The sequence below is a fragment of the Mytilus trossulus genome, chromosome 6, assembly GCF_036588685.1.
Source record: "Mytilus trossulus isolate FHL-02 chromosome 6, PNRI_Mtr1.1.1.hap1, whole genome shotgun sequence".
Taxonomy (NCBI): domain Eukaryota; kingdom Metazoa; phylum Mollusca; class Bivalvia; order Mytilida; family Mytilidae; genus Mytilus; species Mytilus trossulus.
The window spans coordinates 8,494,767-8,514,202 of NC_086378.1; the positions used below are offsets into that span (position 1 = coordinate 8,494,767).

At 32.2% G+C, this 19,436-nt stretch overlaps 1 protein-coding gene across 2 annotated transcripts in view; it reads left to right on the plus strand.

The window, feature by feature from the left end:
- The window catches only part of LOC134720713 (aminopeptidase YwaD-like), a 28,465-nt gene extending 14,159 nt beyond the window's left edge, over window positions 1-14,306 (plus strand). For both annotated transcript variants that reach the window (XM_063583170.1, XM_063583169.1), the window contains exons 3-8: window positions 3,789-3,897; window positions 7,588-7,719; window positions 8,748-8,953; window positions 10,241-10,538; window positions 12,241-12,390; window positions 14,042-14,306. In XM_063583170.1, the coding sequence (XP_063439240.1) occupies window positions 3,789-3,897; window positions 7,588-7,719; window positions 8,748-8,953; window positions 10,241-10,538; window positions 12,241-12,390; window positions 14,042-14,121 (975 nt within the window). In that variant the 3' untranslated portion in view covers window positions 14,122-14,306. The remainder of the gene's footprint in view (window positions 1-3,788; window positions 3,898-7,587; window positions 7,720-8,747; window positions 8,954-10,240; window positions 10,539-12,240; window positions 12,391-14,041) is intronic.
- Window positions 14,307-19,436: the final 5,130 nt, after the last annotated feature.

Here is a 19,436-nt window from a genome sequence, read left to right on the forward strand (position 1 = left end):
CGAGCAAAATATGTTAACAGTGTTACTTAATAAATGCAAAGTATAAATAAATATATAGGCAATTAATCATCAGTTATTTAAATTACCTTGAAACATGCAAATATCATTTATAAGTCATTAGAAATATATATATGGCTTGAAGGAGACACTAAGCTTGCTTAGTGGAATAAATGAATTAACATTGGAGTGTAGAAAAAAAATAAAAAAAATAAAAAATAAAACTAGATGAAACAAAAATTAAGTAAGTTTCAAACAAAACGTTGAGTGTCACTGATATATTTCTGAACAGATTTAAAAATTACAATATTCATATCATATGATAATAATCTGTTTCCAAAAAGTAGTAATTCGATATTTATGTCAACATTATCAACAATGGAGTAAATGGAATCAAGAAGGATCTGTCTTACATCATTATACTTAGGGCAAATAAAAAAGAAATGTTTGTTATCCTCAACAGGATGGTTACAGTTTGTGCAAAAAGTGTTCTCAGATAAGAACTGATTAAATAAATGAGATTTAAGGTTGCTAGCATTATTTCTGAGTTGACAATGACTTATATTAAGTTTCCTTATCCCATAGTTGAAAGGTTTAAATATATCACCAGTCCTATAAAACTTATCCAGTCCACTTCTAAATATACCCAAACTTGGTGACTTTTGTAAGCTCAAAGGAAGACTATTCCAAAGTCTTATAGTGGAAGGAATGAAACTATTAAAATAAGAGCTAGTTCTAGCAAGAGGCGGGTGAAAAGTGTTATTTTCATTCCTCAAAGTATAAGGGGTTTGTCTGGGAAGATATGGCTGGATTAACTCATATAAGTATGCAGGTGTCATCCCATTTAATATTTTATAGAATAGTATAAGCTTATGTTTATTACGTCTATTCTCCAGAGTTTCTAAACCTAATTCAATATAAAGTTTTTGTCTGGAGGAATTACGTCGTAATCCTGTAATAATTCTAGCAGCTTCTATCTGAATATTTTCAAGGAGCTCAGTCTCATGCTGGGAACAATTGCCCCAAATAACATCACCATATTCTAATATAGGTCTAATAAAAGCATAATAAATACGGATAAGTGAACTCCTATCCAATAAGTGCTTAACTTGGCGAAGCACAGAAAGACGAGAGCATGCTTTTTTATAAATAATATCAATATGTGTATGCCATGAAGCTGATGACTGAAATGTTATCCCAAGATGACAGTGAATATTTATTTTCTCAACCTCTTCACCATTTATCCCAAAAAAAAAACAGGTGGATGCTCCCTTTCCTTTCTAGTAAATACAATATTTTTAGTTTTCTTAGAGTTAAATTGAACAGCCCATGATTTTGCCCAATTTGAGATAACATCTAAGTCATTAGTTAAAGAAGCGGCTGCTACATCATGATCATCATCTACTATGACAAATAAAGAGGTGTCATCTGCGAAAAGTCTAATATCATTAGCAATGTCATTAACTATATCATTTATATAAACAAGAAACAGAAAGGGTCCCAAAACTGATCCATGGGGGACACCTGCATGTACACTTCTTAGAGTTGACGAAAAGCCTTCTGAAACTACCTTTTGTTGACGATCCGAAAGATAACTTTCTATCCACGATAAGAGCTGGTCATTTAAGCCAGATTGTTTCAGTTTAAATAAAAGTCCTTTATGCCAAACTTTATCGAAAGCTCTAGAAACATTACAAAATACAAACCTAACATCCCTACCACTATCCATATTACTAATAATTTTATGATATATTTCGATTAACTGATTAACAGTAGAATCACCTGGTTGGAATCCAGATTGAAACTTTGACAAAAGGTTATTACTCCTCATATAATTATACAAATGTTTAAATAAAACTTTTTCCATAATCTTACAAACAATACTAGTAACAGATATTGGACGATAGTTTAGAGCTGAATGTGGACTACCTTTTCCTTTAAAGATAGGATTAACATGTGCAATATTCCATAACAGTGGAACCTGTTTAACTGATAGAGACATATTAAATAACTTAGTCAATGGTTTAGAAATAAAGCTAGCAACCTCTTTTAAAATTCTAGGACTGATACCATCAGGTCCAGCTGGTTTATTAACGTTCAAAATTTTTAACTGGTCTAAAATTTCTTTCTCAGTGATGACAAATTTGTTTAAACGACATGGAGGAGGCTCGTTATTATCAGGAATTTCTGGTTCTATATCAATATTAGCTATATCAGCAAAATGATTGTTCAGGATCTCTGACTTGTCCAATGGATGAATAAAAATTTGGCCATCATTTTTCAAAAAAGGGGGGGAATCTCTATTTTTAGTAAAATTTGATATAGACTTGGCAATGCGCCACCATTTACCAGGAGGAATATTTTTGTCAATAAGTTGTGATGTCAGCTTGCACTTATAATCATCTTTTGCCTTTCTAACTAAACTGATAATTTCATTACGAATTTCTCTAAATTTTTTCCAGTGATCTGGGTTATTTGAAGTTTTCGCTTTGTGGTGAATTCTATTACGATGTCTTATCTTGTTTCTTATCAAGTTGTTCATAAATGGTTTATCATTTGGTCTAACTGTAATAGTTTTAGTAGGTATATATCTATTGACAGTACTTTCGAATGTTTTGACAAAGTTCGTAGAAACATCATTTATATTATTTGAATTAAAAACAACATCATCCCAGTCAGTATCATTCAACTGGTTTTTAAGACCTTCATTATCTGCCCGCTTAAAGTCTCGAATTTGTCTTTTAAACGAATGTTGTTTAAAAGTTTTAAATGAAATTTCGACTGAAACAGGAGAATGAGAACTGCATATAGGTGTAAGTACTGTTACTGATTTAATTAAGTTTTTGCGATTAGTCACACATAAATCAATACAAGTTCCAGTTTGGGTTGTAAAGTTGGTAGACTCCCAAACAACATTTTCCAAGTTTAACCGGTTAAGTAACTTTTTAAAAGAGTTACTTGAGTTTGACATCATATCACAATTGAAATCACCACAAAGGAAAATTGGCAAATTACAATCAAGTGCTTTATCAACTGACTCACTAAATAAGTTGAACATTGAAATGTGAGGGGTAGATAAATACAATATGTAAGGATAGCTAAGTCGACTACTCTTAAATCTTGATATGTCTAAATTAGGTTCGGCCTAGTTTTTAAGATTTCTTTAAAACATAATAAAATAAAAGTTTAAAAAGGCAGGTAAATTCATCTATCTTACATTTCTAACGCAACCAAATACAAAATTATGTCTGAAAGGAGATACAGATAAAACACCAAATGATCAAACGACAAACAAATAATCACAAGATATAAAACGGTTGACACTCGTACAAGATCGGATATTAATATGACGATGCAGTATCATTGCAAATTGAATGTAGAACGATACATACAAAGTCACCTACCGACCTGATTTATCTACAAAACAATGGAGGAAAAACAAAGACGATCTTCAGTATTAACTGACAACCACTGCATTACAGACTCCTGACTTTAACAGACATATGAAGGATGTGGCGGGTTTAAACATGTTTGAAAGAGCCAAACCCTTCCCTAGACATAGAACAAACCTGAAAGAGTACAACATAAGAAAACTATAAAATTTAGTTGAAAAGGGCTTAATTCATTTGACCGATACAAAGCAAACAGAAAACTGACGAAACAAAAAAGACAAAAAGTATAGATTTTAGAGTAGTCGCATTTACCCAATGTTTTACCCTCTATATTGCGTCATGTTAGGAAAAGTTGTAAATTAATTATAAATATTTTTAAAATGAACGTACATTTTCTAGGAGAATTTTCAATCAGTAATTGGTATAGCAAAAGGCACTAACTTTGGAAAAGCAAATGACCTGCTAATTGGACTAGGTGCACATTACGATACAGTAAAAGAAACAAAAGGTAAAATTTGATTCAGGCAGCTCGGGCTCATCCTCCATCTTGTATTTTAAAGTAGCAGATAACAATTGATCAAGACCTTTACTTGAATGTGCACATTTTGAGAGTCGCATTTACATCATGGGTAAGCCTTTTTATGTTAAAACATTTATGAGTTTTATCATAATGTAATGCTGTATCTAAAAAAGCATTGTTTGACTCATTTTTTTCTCAACAACGCCAAATAAGAGAAGATTACTGAGGTAAAAGGGGGAATAACTCGCATTAAATAATTTTTTATAATCAAAAGTGTTGTGAATATACCTATTCTAATGTGTGGCAAGAAAAAAGTCCGTTGACCCATTTTTTCTTTTTCTTATCTGAAAGAATATTAGAAGAGCTATCTTCTCACATTCTATCTTAATATTCAATGGTGTAGATTTCTATTTATCACACAAAATTGAATTTTCCATGCATAATCTATGCAAACATCTGACAATATTCTGTAGCTCGAAAAAAAAGTTAGGTAACCAATATTGTTTATGCCCGCATCACACTGTCCCGAATGCGAAAATTGTAAGTTCGTACGAAGTTGGTCTCGATCTCGTTAAAATACCAAAATGTGACCGAAGCAAGTACGATGAATAACGAAGTCTATACGATGGTGCCGAAATTATATACGATAGCAAAAGATGGACATACAAAGATTAAACGAAGACGGGTATTTAAGCTTCATATCTCAGCCGAAGCCTACACTAAGGATCACGAAGGCTACACGATGGATTACGAAAGCTACACGATGGATTATGATGATGGCGCGATGGCCATACGATGTCTAAAAGACGTCGTGTACAGCTTGAAATAGCATAATACACAAGAAATTGGCTGCTCATTCTATCACCTGCTGGTTTTAAAAACAATATTAAAGGTATTTCCAGTTAATGAATGTTTTGGTTGATTTCTAGAAAAATAGTTTATGTATCAAATATGCATATTCAATTTACCATTTTCTGCATGTGTCATATACAAATATAGTGTCCATATTTGTCCCCAATATGTTACATACAAGGGGAAGCCACGCTCGGCATTGCCTTGTTTAAACTGTAAATGTGTGCACTAGTCTGAATAATCACCCATAATTATGCCAAATGTTTACTGATCTATCTTAAAGGTAAGGTAATGGGTTTTGTTGATCCTTTTCATTCAAAAAGAGCTCTTTCCAGAAGAATATCATAATAATATAGACAAAAGGAAAGAAGTGGTGAAAGCAAGAAATGCGGCAAAATTTACACATAGAAAACAAAATGGTTATAGAGTAAACATTCATGTGACAATAACTCAGACGATACATAAAAAATCAGTATAATGAAGAAAATTTGGTTTCCCTATATACGTGTACCTGCAGTGTTGGTGTACGAGACGCGTTTATAATTTTCATTATGTTACTTGATATGAAAAATTGACAAAAAATAATATTTTACTTATAAAAGTAAATCCTGAGCCTGTAATAGCTGCGCTTCTTGTATCATTTGAATTAATAGAAACAACGCTGTCGCCCTTCTTGTTCACACAGAATCATATGATATGAGCTCCATGTTTTGTGAAAGTCTTTTTTAACATTTAGCTGGATTTATTGCCGTCGTAGTTCCATCTTGTCGCCTTCGTAATTTCATTCGATGGCAACCCGACGGGATCACGAGGTCTTCACGAAGTCGTTTTGCCATCGTAAGACCTTCGGGTAGTATACATATTTGTAAACAGTGTATTAGACATCACTAATAAATCAATATGTTAGCTAACACTTCACATGCGTTATCCCTACGAATATATTAATACTTAGCATATACAAATTCTTTTTAATTCATTCACATACTGTCGTTTTTGTTGTAGAACGAGATTAACCTCATTATTCAAACTTTACTCAGCAAGCATTATAAGTACTTACGTCATTTAATTTCAGCTGGGTTTAGCTGTCTGTTAGCCGCTTCGCGCGGTTAGCATAATGCTAATAAACATATTTTATTTGTATGAAAAAACAAAACATAATAAATGGAACTTCATGGATTGAAATGGCAGAAATTATTTATTTGGTGCATATGTAAAAAATGTAAGTTGTTTCTTTAAAACTTAATTTTGGTAGATAAATTTAAGTATAAAACAAATGATGAATTAAAGATTATGTTAAATTTTCCTTAGACGGACGTCTCTTCTCAAAACATAATAATGTCTAACCCCAAAAAAGGTTTTTACTTACTGCAATATTTATGTTTTTTAAGGGGCATTATCTACGAGATATTAAATCAAATAAAATATGATTTGCTTTGTTTAATCATTAATGAAAATGAAATAGTGAAATAATAATTCGCTTTTCGCAGCCAGTTTGGTTAAATTTAGTCAAAATAAGCTATGAAACATGAGAATGAGTTATTCATTTGTCATGTTGAGTTATTAAAAGGACAAGAATGACAACATTGAAAGTAGAACACGCGTCAACCATTTGAATGACTGAGTTGATCGACGACAACTCATTCATATACCCCGGGAAAAATTTAGGATAAACAAATGTTTTGAAATTGTTTAAAAAACATCAAATAATATCGCTATAATCTGAATACTATATTCTATTTTCAAAAAAAATATCTGTGACGTCACTTTTTGTGGAGTTGATACATTCGTGTGGGGCACATCTTATAATTCTATAATGCTATATTTGTGAACATTCGTAAAATACGTTTACGGTGTGCCTTGTTCTTTTGTGGTTTGCATGAAATGAACTATTAAACTGTTTATTGATGTATTTTTCTGCCCTGAGTATTTTGTTCTATATTCCTTAAAATGTTCTCTATCCATTCAGGATTATGACAGATACATCGAACAGTCCGTTTCTATGTATGTTGGCGTTTGTTTTTGAAGCACGTCAGTATTTCTGATGTTTTGGGTTGTGTTTTTTCTGGGGGGAGGGCGATGGATCCTCTTATATTTGATGTATTTCCCTCAGTTTCGGTTTGTGACATTGAATTACTTTAGTTAAATCGACTGAACAGCGAGATACTACTTTTGTCTTTATAGAACCTATACTCACATTAAAGCAAGCAGACCTAGATAAATCAAATTGCGCGAGTTCTTTATATATTTATTTCAATATTTATTTTTGGATCGTGTTAAATGATCGATAGCAGTCTTTGGAGGTCAACATGATATTAAATAAGATGGCGTTTTGACTTTAACAAACATAAAATGCTGATACATATTATGCATTGAAAATTGTTTATTATTTGGATATATGTTTCCCCATTTCCATACTAAATTTTATTTAGTATGTTATAACTCCAATGTGAACATGAATTTGACAGTTAATGTCCCTATAAGAAGGTTCTTCTAATAATATTTTGAATGAAAACTAAAATGTCTGTAATGTCCATATGGTGTGAAAATGGTCCTATCTCTCTGATGTATTTTCTTTGAATAAATATTAATTTAGGGAAAATGGTTCTTTCTCTCTTATGTACTTTTTTTAATGAAGATTATACGCGATTGCATTAAATACACGTTACAATTTGTTTAACAACGATTTTTAAAAGTTAGTCCTATTCCGGTAAGCGTTTTGGTAACGCAAATTTTATGCTCTGGGAACAAACGCATAAAACTGAAACGGCGAACCCCAAATATTCAAACAGTCTAAATATAAATGTAAAACTATTTATATGTTCACAGGAGTTAATGATAATGGAGCAGGAGTTGCAGCCATGTTGGAAGTTGTTAGACAATTGACTGATAGGAATAGAAATGGTGTCAAAAGGAAAAATACAATCATTTTTGTAGCATTTGATTTGGAAGAATATGGATGTAGGTATATTTTCTGTTTTCACTCCATGTAAACTTAAACCCATGTTATATTTGTTATTATCATCTGATTTTGTCTAATGCTTGGTCCGTTTCTGTGTGTGTAACATTTTAATGTTGTGTCGTTGATCTCCTCTTATATTTAATGCGTTTCCCTCGGTTTTAGTTTGTTACCCCGATTTTGTTTTTTGTCCATGGATTTATGAGTTTTGAACAGCGGTATACTACTGTTGCCTTTATCTATGCCCCGTTCTTCTAAAAGATCAAACTGTATACACCAAAATTCTGTACTTGTCTTTTTTATGATCTTTCTCATAATTTAATATCAACGCTATCCAGGTGTTTATATTGGTAAAATTTCTAAGTTATGTGTCTTTGAAATGAAACATAGATATCATATCTGGGAACCAGTTCTGAAACAAAACAAAACTAAATATCTATGAATATTACATTTCCCCCCAAAAGGGCGTCATTACGAAGTGCATCCTTTACTAACATTTATTTGAATAGAAATATTTGGAAAAAACACCTTTTCTCAACACAATACTTTTTTTCAGAATGATAGCCCAAAAGAAATAATTGCAAATCCTCTAATTTTTCTTGTACAGTTCATTTTATACCCCTACCCTTGTTTCATTTTTTTAATTATCAGCGTTCAGTCCTTCCCTGACCCTTGACAGTACTGTGACAGCACAGAATGAGAGCAAACTGTGCAAATTTGTTCGAAAGGGAATGACTAACTCTGAACAATAGATAAGACTAACAGACAAAAAAAACGGATCTTCTTACTGGGTCAAAAACCTCAATCAATAAATTTTGAAATCCCGCACTTAAATTTTCCGAAGTTTATCTCGGGAGGACTCGAAACGTATTATGTTATAATGTTTAGGATATCAAAAACCAAGTACATGTATTGGCCCCAAAGCTTTATGTCAGGATAGAATCAAAGAGGGACGAAAGATAACAAAGAGACAGTCAAACTCATAAATCTAAAACAAACTGCACAAATTGCCTTTCTTTTCTTACCACAGCCTGCCGCGGAACGTCAGATTGCAAGCTCCCTGATGTCCCACTGGCTGGAAGCCGACATTTTCTACAGGAATGGATAAGTCCATGGTTACAATCAAATTATGGTAATGCTGTACCAGCAGTGATACATGGTGTGATTATATTGGACACTATGATGAATTATAATACATCAGCTCAATCTCAGACGATTCCACTACAAAAAGACGCGGTATGCTATACCAATAAATCATATAGGAAATAATAGATAGTTTACATACCTGTCTTTGAAATTATTATTCATCTGTTTGTCCGTCCAATGAACAAATTGACACATGATCTGAAAACATTCAAGTTATAGCAAGACATTGTGTATGTGTGCCACATCAAGTTGTCTAAACCATATGTCTTTTGTGGTTAATTGTCAAGCATTTACAAGTAACAGTTAAAATGTTGGTTTTCTTTTTTTACATCGGACTATGTATTTGGTTCGATATGACGCCTGTTTGCAGTGAGGTCTCAATTGCAACGAAGGGATATAAAAAGGTGACACGGAACAATTTGTGTGACTATCATACAAGTGAAAGGTTTAGCTAGCTATAAAACCAGATATAATCCAATTGTTGCTACATAAGAAAATGACTGTACCAAGTCAGTTATAGTTATCCCATTAGGAAGCGTTGTGTTAGTGTAAGATCATCTCACTGGCCAGCGGCCAGAGTGTGAGTATACACTAACATCAAATCAAATGGATAATTCCTTTATATCCCAGCTGTTGAAGTACATATATAAAAAAAAACACACATTTACGTTCTATTATATTTAGTTTAGAACGCCATACAATCATTGTAGTATACTTTATATATTATTCTATATAATGTACTCTTTAAATGCGGTATTTAGGTATACATATAAGTGAGTGCAGATTTGTTTTGTCATGTTTGTTGAAATTACCAATAAAAATAAACCAAACCTTCGATTGTCCATGATTTCCTCTGTAGAAAGCAGGTATGCTGGGTTTTAACTAGACTTTTCGACACCTATCTCGTTTATAACTCAATTTATATATGTAATGTGAATCATTCCATGTACAAAATATACTGGGTTGTGTATTTATCTCCGGGGACAATTATATTTGTCATAAAGAGGACACAGATATATAGCGATATGTATGTCTTTGAAGATGCATAAGGTATGATTGATTCTATAATTATAAATTGAGAGAACTAGTCTTAAAAACCCTGCAACATGGATACGTAGTTCATCAATTAATTATTGTTACTAAATTTAAATAAAGAAGCTTTGGACATTAGCTGTAAGGTGATTTTTCACGCGCTGATATACCAACAATCAACTACTGACAATAAAACAACTCTCCACAAGAGTTCAAATGACGTGGATATTGGTAATTATAAGTCACTGCATGGCATTGAACCATCAGAAAATCCATCTTGTATTGTCAGCTGTAAAAGGGCCCATTGAAATAAAAATGTGAACAATTTCTTGATTTTATTTTCAGTTTGAAACAGCATTTCCAGAAGCCTATGCCAGTATATCTTCTGACAATTTCCAAGGAGACTTTCTTAATTTGATATACCGAAAACCAACTAACGATTCATACTTAGCTAAAGAATTTCTAAAGTCTTGGGGAGATCTGGGAAACGCAAAATATGAAATCGAATCTCTTCCTCTTACGTTTACAAAGTTCAGCGAAATATCATCATCTGACGAAAAAAACATCCTTCTCAACTTCATGCGTAGTGATCATGGAAATTTCTGGGAAATGGATTTACCAGCCATCTGGTTGACGGACTCAGGTAATGTGCTATTGTAGAATTAATTTAAAATATATTTTACAGCTACATTAATATTTTTGTATCACCTTCAATGTGTTATTCTTGTTAGTAGAGTGACTTGTATTTTTTCTTAGAATGGACACCGTACACTATGAATATAAAATTGAGAAAGGAAATGGGGAATGTGTCAAAGCGACAACAACCCGACCATAGAGTAGACAACAGCCGAAGGCCACCAATGGGTCTACAATGTATGGAGAATTCCCGCACCCGTAGGTGTCCTTCAGCTGGCCCCTAAAATATGTATAATAGTACAGTGATAATGGACGTCATACCAAACTCCGTATTATACACAAGAAACTAAAATTAAACATCATACAAGACTTACAAAGGCCAGAGGCTGCTGACTTGAAACAGGCGCAAAATTGCGGCGGGGTTAAACTAGCTTATGAGATCTCAACCCTCCCCCTATACCCCTAGCCAATGAAAAAAAGTAAACGCATAACAATACGCACATTAAAATTCAGTTCAACAGAAGTCCGAGTCCGATGTCAAAAGATGTAACAAAAGAAAATAAATAAAATGACAATAATACATAAATAACAACAGACAACTAGCAGTTAACTGACATGCCAGTTCCAGACCTCAATTAAACTGATTGAAAGATTATGTCTCCATCATATGAATATCAAGCACAATCCCTCCCGTTAGGGGTTTAATATCATACTATCATACAATATATGAGAAGAACATAACCCATGTCATGCCAACAACACTAACTAGTTCCGATGCAAAGACCTATAAATGAATCAATATTAACGCCAAAATATGCAATCTTTAATGACAAGACAACTGTATCGTAACTATATCCCTTCTTAATTAGTCTGTTTAAAGTTTTTGAAAGCGTTTGATGTGAATACTGACATTTTTGTGTTTTGTGAAGAATATAACCACAAAAAATTGGGTGTGAAATACCTGAACGTATAAGGTGTCTGCATGTTGAGTTATATTTACGAATTATTTTCTTATAACGGTGATGAATTTTTGTATTAAGCTTCCCGTTAATGATATAGATATCAAGATCGAGGAAAGGGCAGTGATCATTGTTAGTATTAACTTACTTTAAAGTAAGTTCAACAGGATAAATTTCTTTAGTACACATACTGAAGTCGTTATTATTGAGAGCCAATATATCATCCAAATATCTAAAAGTGTTGTTAAATATTTGTATCAAATGTTGTTTCAATGGGTCTTTTCTAATTTTAGTCATAAATTGTAACTCATAACAACACAAAAACAGGTCCGCAATAAGTGGTGCACAGTTAGTCCCCATTAGAATTCCAATAACTTGACGATATACGAAATCTCCTAAGCGAACAAAAATGTTATCAAGTAAAAATTCAAGCGCATATATAGTATCAAAGCATGTCCAATTGACATAGTTCTTTTGTTTATTGCTCCTAAAAAAAATGACCTAATAGAGTTTGAACATATGTACTCATATTCTGACTTTTTAAATGCCCAGTTAATACATGTATGAAATACAAAGTATAAAATTCAGCAACTGTGTTTCTGTAAGATTACAAACTAGCATTTGAGTAACTTTTAGAAAGTAAGAAGATGTTAATTTTAACTTATATTGAAAATATCTAACGTTGAGAGGTTGTGTGTAGAGAATGATAGATGTAAAATGTAAAAACTGCCATTTCATTTGTTTTTGCAGCCGATTTTCGGGGTGATATGATACAATGTTATCATCAGGAATGTGATAATTTACAAGTTATGCTGACCGATGAGAATATCGATTTCCTTGGAAAAACTGCGGATGCTATCGTTACGACGATACATAAACTTTCAGAACCATCAGGATCTGGTTTGTAAATTTACTATTTCTTCGTTATTGAATTTCGTATTTTTTCATAATATCTGTTTCACTTTGTAAATTTGTAAATTAATTGTTTATTGATTTATTCGTGTGTTTTAACAACTTGAGGTTTCTATACGACATTAACTGCAGTATGCTGCTTCTGAGGTACTTAGTATTAAGGTTGGTGACATTTTAGTTTACACTATAAATGTGAGGCGGCAAGGCAGCTATATAGCGTTCAACAAGGATTTCCCCAATCTAAATAGTTAGACCAAAAATCCTATAATAGAAGTATAATATAAAAAAGAAGATGTGGTATGATTGCCAATGAGATAACTATTCACAAAAGACCAAAATGACACAAAAATTAACAACTACAGTTCACCGTAAGGTCTTCAACAATGAGCAAAGCCCATACTGCTTAGTCAGCTATAAAAGGCCCCGATAAGACAATGTAAAACAATTCAAACGAGAAAACTAACCGCCTTATTTATAAAAAAAAATAAACGAAAAATAAGTACTTCCATATAAGGTCATGATACCGTAAATTACTTTTAAAGATATTTTGATTACTTAATGGGATAATGAGGCAAACGTTTACAGTTTGTTGCGTCATATTTCAACCGATGAAAGACCAGAATTACTAAGTATCTATACAAATAAGGATGTTAATCCCCTTCATTTAAATCCATTACGGACATTTCGTGCGTTTAAATCGGATTATAATGACATTAACGATAAAATGCCATACTTATGATTTTTTTGGTAAATTAATATAACGATATAAGGATGTTAATTCCATACAGAGAATTAACTTGTATGCCTCTGACAGAATAAGTTGTCATGGAAGAATTTTGGTAACTTTCTAAATATTGTCTAAAATTATCATTTTTATACTTTGTTGACTATGATTGATTTGGTCTTCAGGGCAAGAGGGCACCAATAATTGAAGCACTGTAAATAGTTCAATCATTTGATAATAATCTAGATAATACAAAACATTAGAAGGAAAATATGTGTGTCTAATAAAAAAAAGAAGATGTAGTATGTTTACCAATAAGAAAACTCTCAACAAATGACACAGACATTTACACTAAAGTTTACCATACGGCCTTCAACAATTAGCAAAGCCCATACCGCATAGTCAGCTATAAATGGCCCCGAAATGACAAATGTGAAACAAATCAAACGGATAAACTAACGGCCGAATATATGTACACAAATGAACGAAAAACAATAATGAATCACATCAACAAACGACAATCAACTTTCATTCATAACAGGTTTTATTTATAAAGATTAATCAAAAGTGTGGTGTACAATAGCAAGGTTGAATTTCAATCTTATTAGACGAACTGAAAATGACAACGACATACCAAAAAGGGAAACACCAAAAAAAGACATCCAAATCTACAAAACATTGCATAGGAATTTCTAAAATGAGGAAACAAAACCCTAAGGGGGAACTCATGTGCAGTAGGCAGTTGCTATTAAAAGAACTAGATCTTTTAGCTTACTAGACAATATCACAACAAAGTATCTTACAGATTTGTGACAGAGTAAATATTTCGCTAGAGTTATTAATGCAACTGTTAATAAGATGAAAGTGTTATAATTTAAACTGTCTTTTACTCATATTTTGTAAATGTTATTTCAGGGACAAGTGATGCAAGTCGATGCAACCAACAGACTTTACTGACCATACTGACTTACATTATATATTTGCAAATGATGTAGTTATTTTAGAACAGAGTGCCGTCATGTAGTAGAAACTAAAAAAAACAAAGGCTATGTTACAGTTTCAAGTATCTGCAATATACTTCCGAAATCAAAATTTAATAAATATAAAATGTCATTATTATTTTGTAAAATTATACCAAATGTTATAAAATATTTACAATAAAATCAATATATATCATTCAGTAATTCAGTAAAAAGTGTTTGTGCATTGTACTCAATTGACACTGGTGAATATGTCCTTACTATTCACAGTTACGATCATTCAGAAATATTCCGAAACGGTATATTCAAGAAGTAGTGTAAATCAGATGTGGATACTGAAAAATTCTAAAGTTATTGGTGCAGTTACAATCTCAATCATTTAAACATTGTACCAAAATCAAAACCTTTGATTTTTCAACTCTTTATACTACTATTTCACATACTAAACTTGAAGCTCGACTGAAATAACTCGGCAGCTTATGTTTCTTTAACAAAAAGGGCACTCGACGTTTTAAATATCTAGTTTTGGGCTTGAATTCAGCTTACTTTGTAAAAAATCATACAGAGTCAAGGAGAAAATACACCAACGAGGATTTCACTGCCATGCTGGACTTTTTAATTGACAACATATTTGTTCAACAAGGATTTCCCCAATCTAAATAGTTAGACCAAAAATCCTATATCATCTTTTAATTTCACCTTTCTGTATATTGATGATGTACTGTCTCTTAATAATAATAGATTCAGTGATCACTTACATTCAATATATCCAAGTTAACTTGAAATTAAAGGTACTACCGATACATATAAATCTACTTTTTCTCGAAATGACTACTGATGGTAGGTTGAATACCAAAATGTAGGACACACGCGATGATTTTAATTTTCATATAGTCAACTTTCCATTTCTGTGTAGCAACATCCCAGCGGCACCAGCATATGGAGTATATGTGTCTCAATTGATACGTTACTCTAGAGCTAGTTCTTAGTACGTTGATTTTGTTGAATGAGGAATACTGCTTTCTCAAAAGTTGCTAAGACAGGGCTATGAATCCATCAAATTAAGGTCATCACTCACGAAATGTTACGGTCGCCATCATCAGCTGATTGGCCATTATGACAAAAGTCATAATAACTTTCCATCATAACCAGAATGAACAAAGAAAAAACACGACAGGTGCCGTATACGGTGCAGGAAATGCTTACCCTTCCCGTGCACCTGATTTAACTCCCGTTTTTAGTGGAGTTCGTGTTGTTTCTTAATTATTATTCATAACTGTTGATGTAAATGTCCTTTGGTTTTGTGAGACTTTGTTAACTCCTTTGTTTTGATTATTATTGTCTATACAACCACATCCTTTAGTATGACGTTCATTATCAATGAACTACTATACATTTGTTTAGGGGCCAGCTGAAGGACACTTCCGGGTGCGGGAATTTCTCGTTGCATTGAAGACCTGTTGGTGAACTTCTGCTGTTGTCTGCTCTATGGTCGGGTTGTTGTCTCTTTGGCACATTCCCCATTTCCATTCTCAATTTTACATTCTTATTGTTGTATTATACGCCAACATCGAAACAGAAGCGGACATTTTTATAACAACTGTCAGATTCCTGATTTGGTACAGGATATTTTAAAACAAGTGGTGGGTGACCCTGGTTTTATGGATAGCCAAACATCTTATATAGCAATTTTTTTTTAAATCGGCAAAACGACCACAATTCGTGACAGAATGTGTTTGAGCGAGGATTGTAAACAATGACATTGTGTGTACTGCAGTATAGTAAGCTACAACGACCAAGACATGACAAAAAAAAACCGAAAACACAATAAACAACCAAGGACAACTTTTACCTAGGACAAGTGCATTAAGAATGTGGTGTGGTAGAACATGTTTGTTAGGGTTTAAATGTTTAATTAAATACATTGAATACCAGTGTCTGAGTAGAAAGTTGATATAAACTCATCACAGATACCAGGACCAAATTTAGCATATACGCCAGACGCGCGTTTCGTCTACAAAACACCCATTAGTGACGCTCGAATCCAAAAAAGTTAAAAAGGCCAAATAAGATAGGTTTAAAACTAGGGTTTATACAACATTTTCTTCATAAGAAAATGCCTGTACAAATTAAGGAATATGGCAGTTCTTATCAATACATTTGATGCGTTTGAGCTTTTGATTTTGCTATTTAAGTAGGGACTTTCCTTTTGGAATTTTGCTCAGAGTTCGGTATATTTGTGATTTTTTTTCTGTATTTATACATTCCGTCATTGTGTTATTGTTCTTTGATGATGTTTGTTTTCCTGTATTTTGATTTTGCTAATATGCTTTGTTTATATGCATTTTTTTCCCCACATGACGTGGCTCTGTACTTATACATCCCGTCCTTGAGTTTTTATGCCAATGTTTGTTTACATATTTGTTTGTTATTATAATGATTAAGATAATGACATAATGTTGACTGGTGTAGCCCTTTTTAAGACATTTTTATCTATTATTTCTGGGTTTTTTTGGCACACATCATTGTCAATGTAATGGAATGTATCGGATTTAGACGAGTGTCAGGTTGAGTTAGCTATAAAACCAGGTTTTATTCGACCATTTTCTACATAAAAAAAATGCCTGTGCCAAGTCAGGAACACGATAGCTATTATCCATTCGTTTCATGTGTTTGAGCTTTCGATTTTGCCTTTTGATTACGGACTTTCCGTTTTGAATTTTTCACGGAGTTCTGTATTTTTGTGATTTTCTTTTTGAGATACACATGATTTGTATTTTAAATTAAATAGAAAAGAAATATATTTAACAAGAGAATATTCCTTGCTTGGTATTAGTGTATAATGAATCTAGAATCTAAAAGGCACACAAATCCCTTTTTGAGAGCATACAAAATGTAAGGAACCAGTCATGCAGTGCTCTGACAATCCGGAATTAAACTGTATCCATTATATATTTGCATAATAACATATAAAGCTGATCAAATGGTCAAACCTGGTGAATCCATGTTCAAACAGAGATAAGACAGATTAGTCTTAAAGGACTGAAAACATTGGAACGGTTTGAATGCAAGGATTTAGTGTAAGGGCTATCGAACGATATCCACGGAAGTCTTCGTGCTCCTTAAAAATTGTTTAATAGAAATATTTGTCTAGGATTACCAATTTGTATAGTGTTACAGAAAACAATAATCAGGAAAGTTAGAAAAGCATATTTTTAATTTAACAAACGCTTAAAAACGTAAATTTAATATATCCAACCAGTCAATTAAACCAAAACAAACAACATGGCTGACATAGCAAGAGATCACCTCCTTACAACTGGAAAAAGTAATAAAAAAAGATCTACAAAAAATAGAAAATAAGACAAATGGGCTAAACACTCTGATAAAAAAAAATAAAAGATATAGATATATGGAGAGCAATAAATCCAAATAAAACGCAATATACCTGGAAAAAAATAATGAAGTAGCTAGTTGAATTGATTATTTTCTAGTTAGTCAAGATGTGAGACCAAGAGTACTCAGCACTGATAAACGACCTGCAACAATTCAATATACAGATCACTTAGCAATTTCACTTAAAATTAATCATTGTCAAGGGAAAAAAGGAAAGGGATACTTCAAATTAAACAACAGTATTCTTAATGACGAATCATACAAAATCAAAATAAATAATTTAATAGATAAATATGAAAAATTAAGAAAAAAAAAAAGTTTAGCAATTGTGTGGGATCTTTTTTAAAAATAGAAGTAAGAGAGAAAACTAAAGAACATTGTAAATTAAAAGCTAAACATAAAAGAGATGAAATTACAAAATTTGAACAAGAACTTAAACTTTTGAATGAAATTCATGATGACAACCTGGATGGAAAAAATAATAATTTCCCAAACATAATAGATACAATAAATAAAACAGAAGAACCGCTGCAAACTCTATATTCAGATAAAATAAAAGGGGCACAAATCAAATCACGAGTTAAATGGATAAAAGAGGGCGAAAAAAGTACAAAATATTTCTTGGGATTAGAAAAATCAAGACAAACAAGGAAAACCATTACTGCTATAGGGGACTGTAAAGGAGAAATAACAGAAGATCAAGGCAAAATATTAGAAACGGGGAGAAATTATTATGTCAATTAATATAAGCCAACTAACCCTGAATTAAGAGAAATTGAAAATTATATAGAAAAAACTAAAATTAATTACAAACTTAGTACACAATAAGGTAATGAAATTGACGGCAATCTGACAATAGAGGAATGTAAAACTTCTGTCTTTAAAATGAAACTTAATAAAACACCAGTTATCGATGGGTTTCCAATTGAATTTTATAAAGCTTTCTGGTCCAACTTACAAAACTTTGCTGTAGATGTTTTTAATCATTGCTATGGAAAAAAAAGAATTCACAAATTCTCAAAAACTAGGATTAATTACCCTTAAATACAAGAAAAACGACCCATTACATTTAGATAATTAAAGACCAATTACCTTACTAAATGTACTCGTAGATACCAGAATTATTGCATACTCTCTTGCAAAAATACTGAAACCAATATTGCATAAACTTATTCATAGTGATTAAAACGGTTATGTAAAAAACAGATCTATTGGATTTAATATTAGACAAATCCAAGATATTATAGATTATTCGGAAATATCCAATGTAGATGGAGCAATCCTATTTTTAGACTTCACAAAGGCATTTGACTCGCTAGAATGGGAATTTATGTATTGTTCTTTAAAGAAATTCAGTTTCCAGGAATCTCTTTTGAGGTGGATAAATACTTTATACACAGATATAAAGGATTGCATATTAAATAATAGCTGGATTTCATTCCCTTCAACATTGAGCGCAGAATCTGTAAAGGGTGTCCCGCGAGTTCTATAATTTTCGTCATTGCTGTTGAAATTTTAGCTAGTAGATTAAGACAAAATAAAAATTTTAAAGGTTTTCAAATTAAACTAGATAATAAAACCCATACCTTAAAATTAAACAAGCTTGAAGACGACACCACTTTATTTTTAAATTCAAAACAAGAAGTGTCAACAACTTTGAATATAATAGACATTTTTGGATCACTTTCAGGCCTAAAGCTTAACTGAAATAAAACAGAAGGAATATGGCTCGGCAATTTAAAGTCCTGCAAAGATAAAGTTGAAAACATTAATTTTACACAAAATCTATAAAAGAGGGACGAAAGATACCAAAGGGACAGTCAAACTCATAAATCTAAAACAAACTGACAACGCCATGGCTAAAAATGAAAAAGACAAACAGAAAAACAATAGTACACATGTCACAACATAGAAAACTAAAGAATAAACAACAC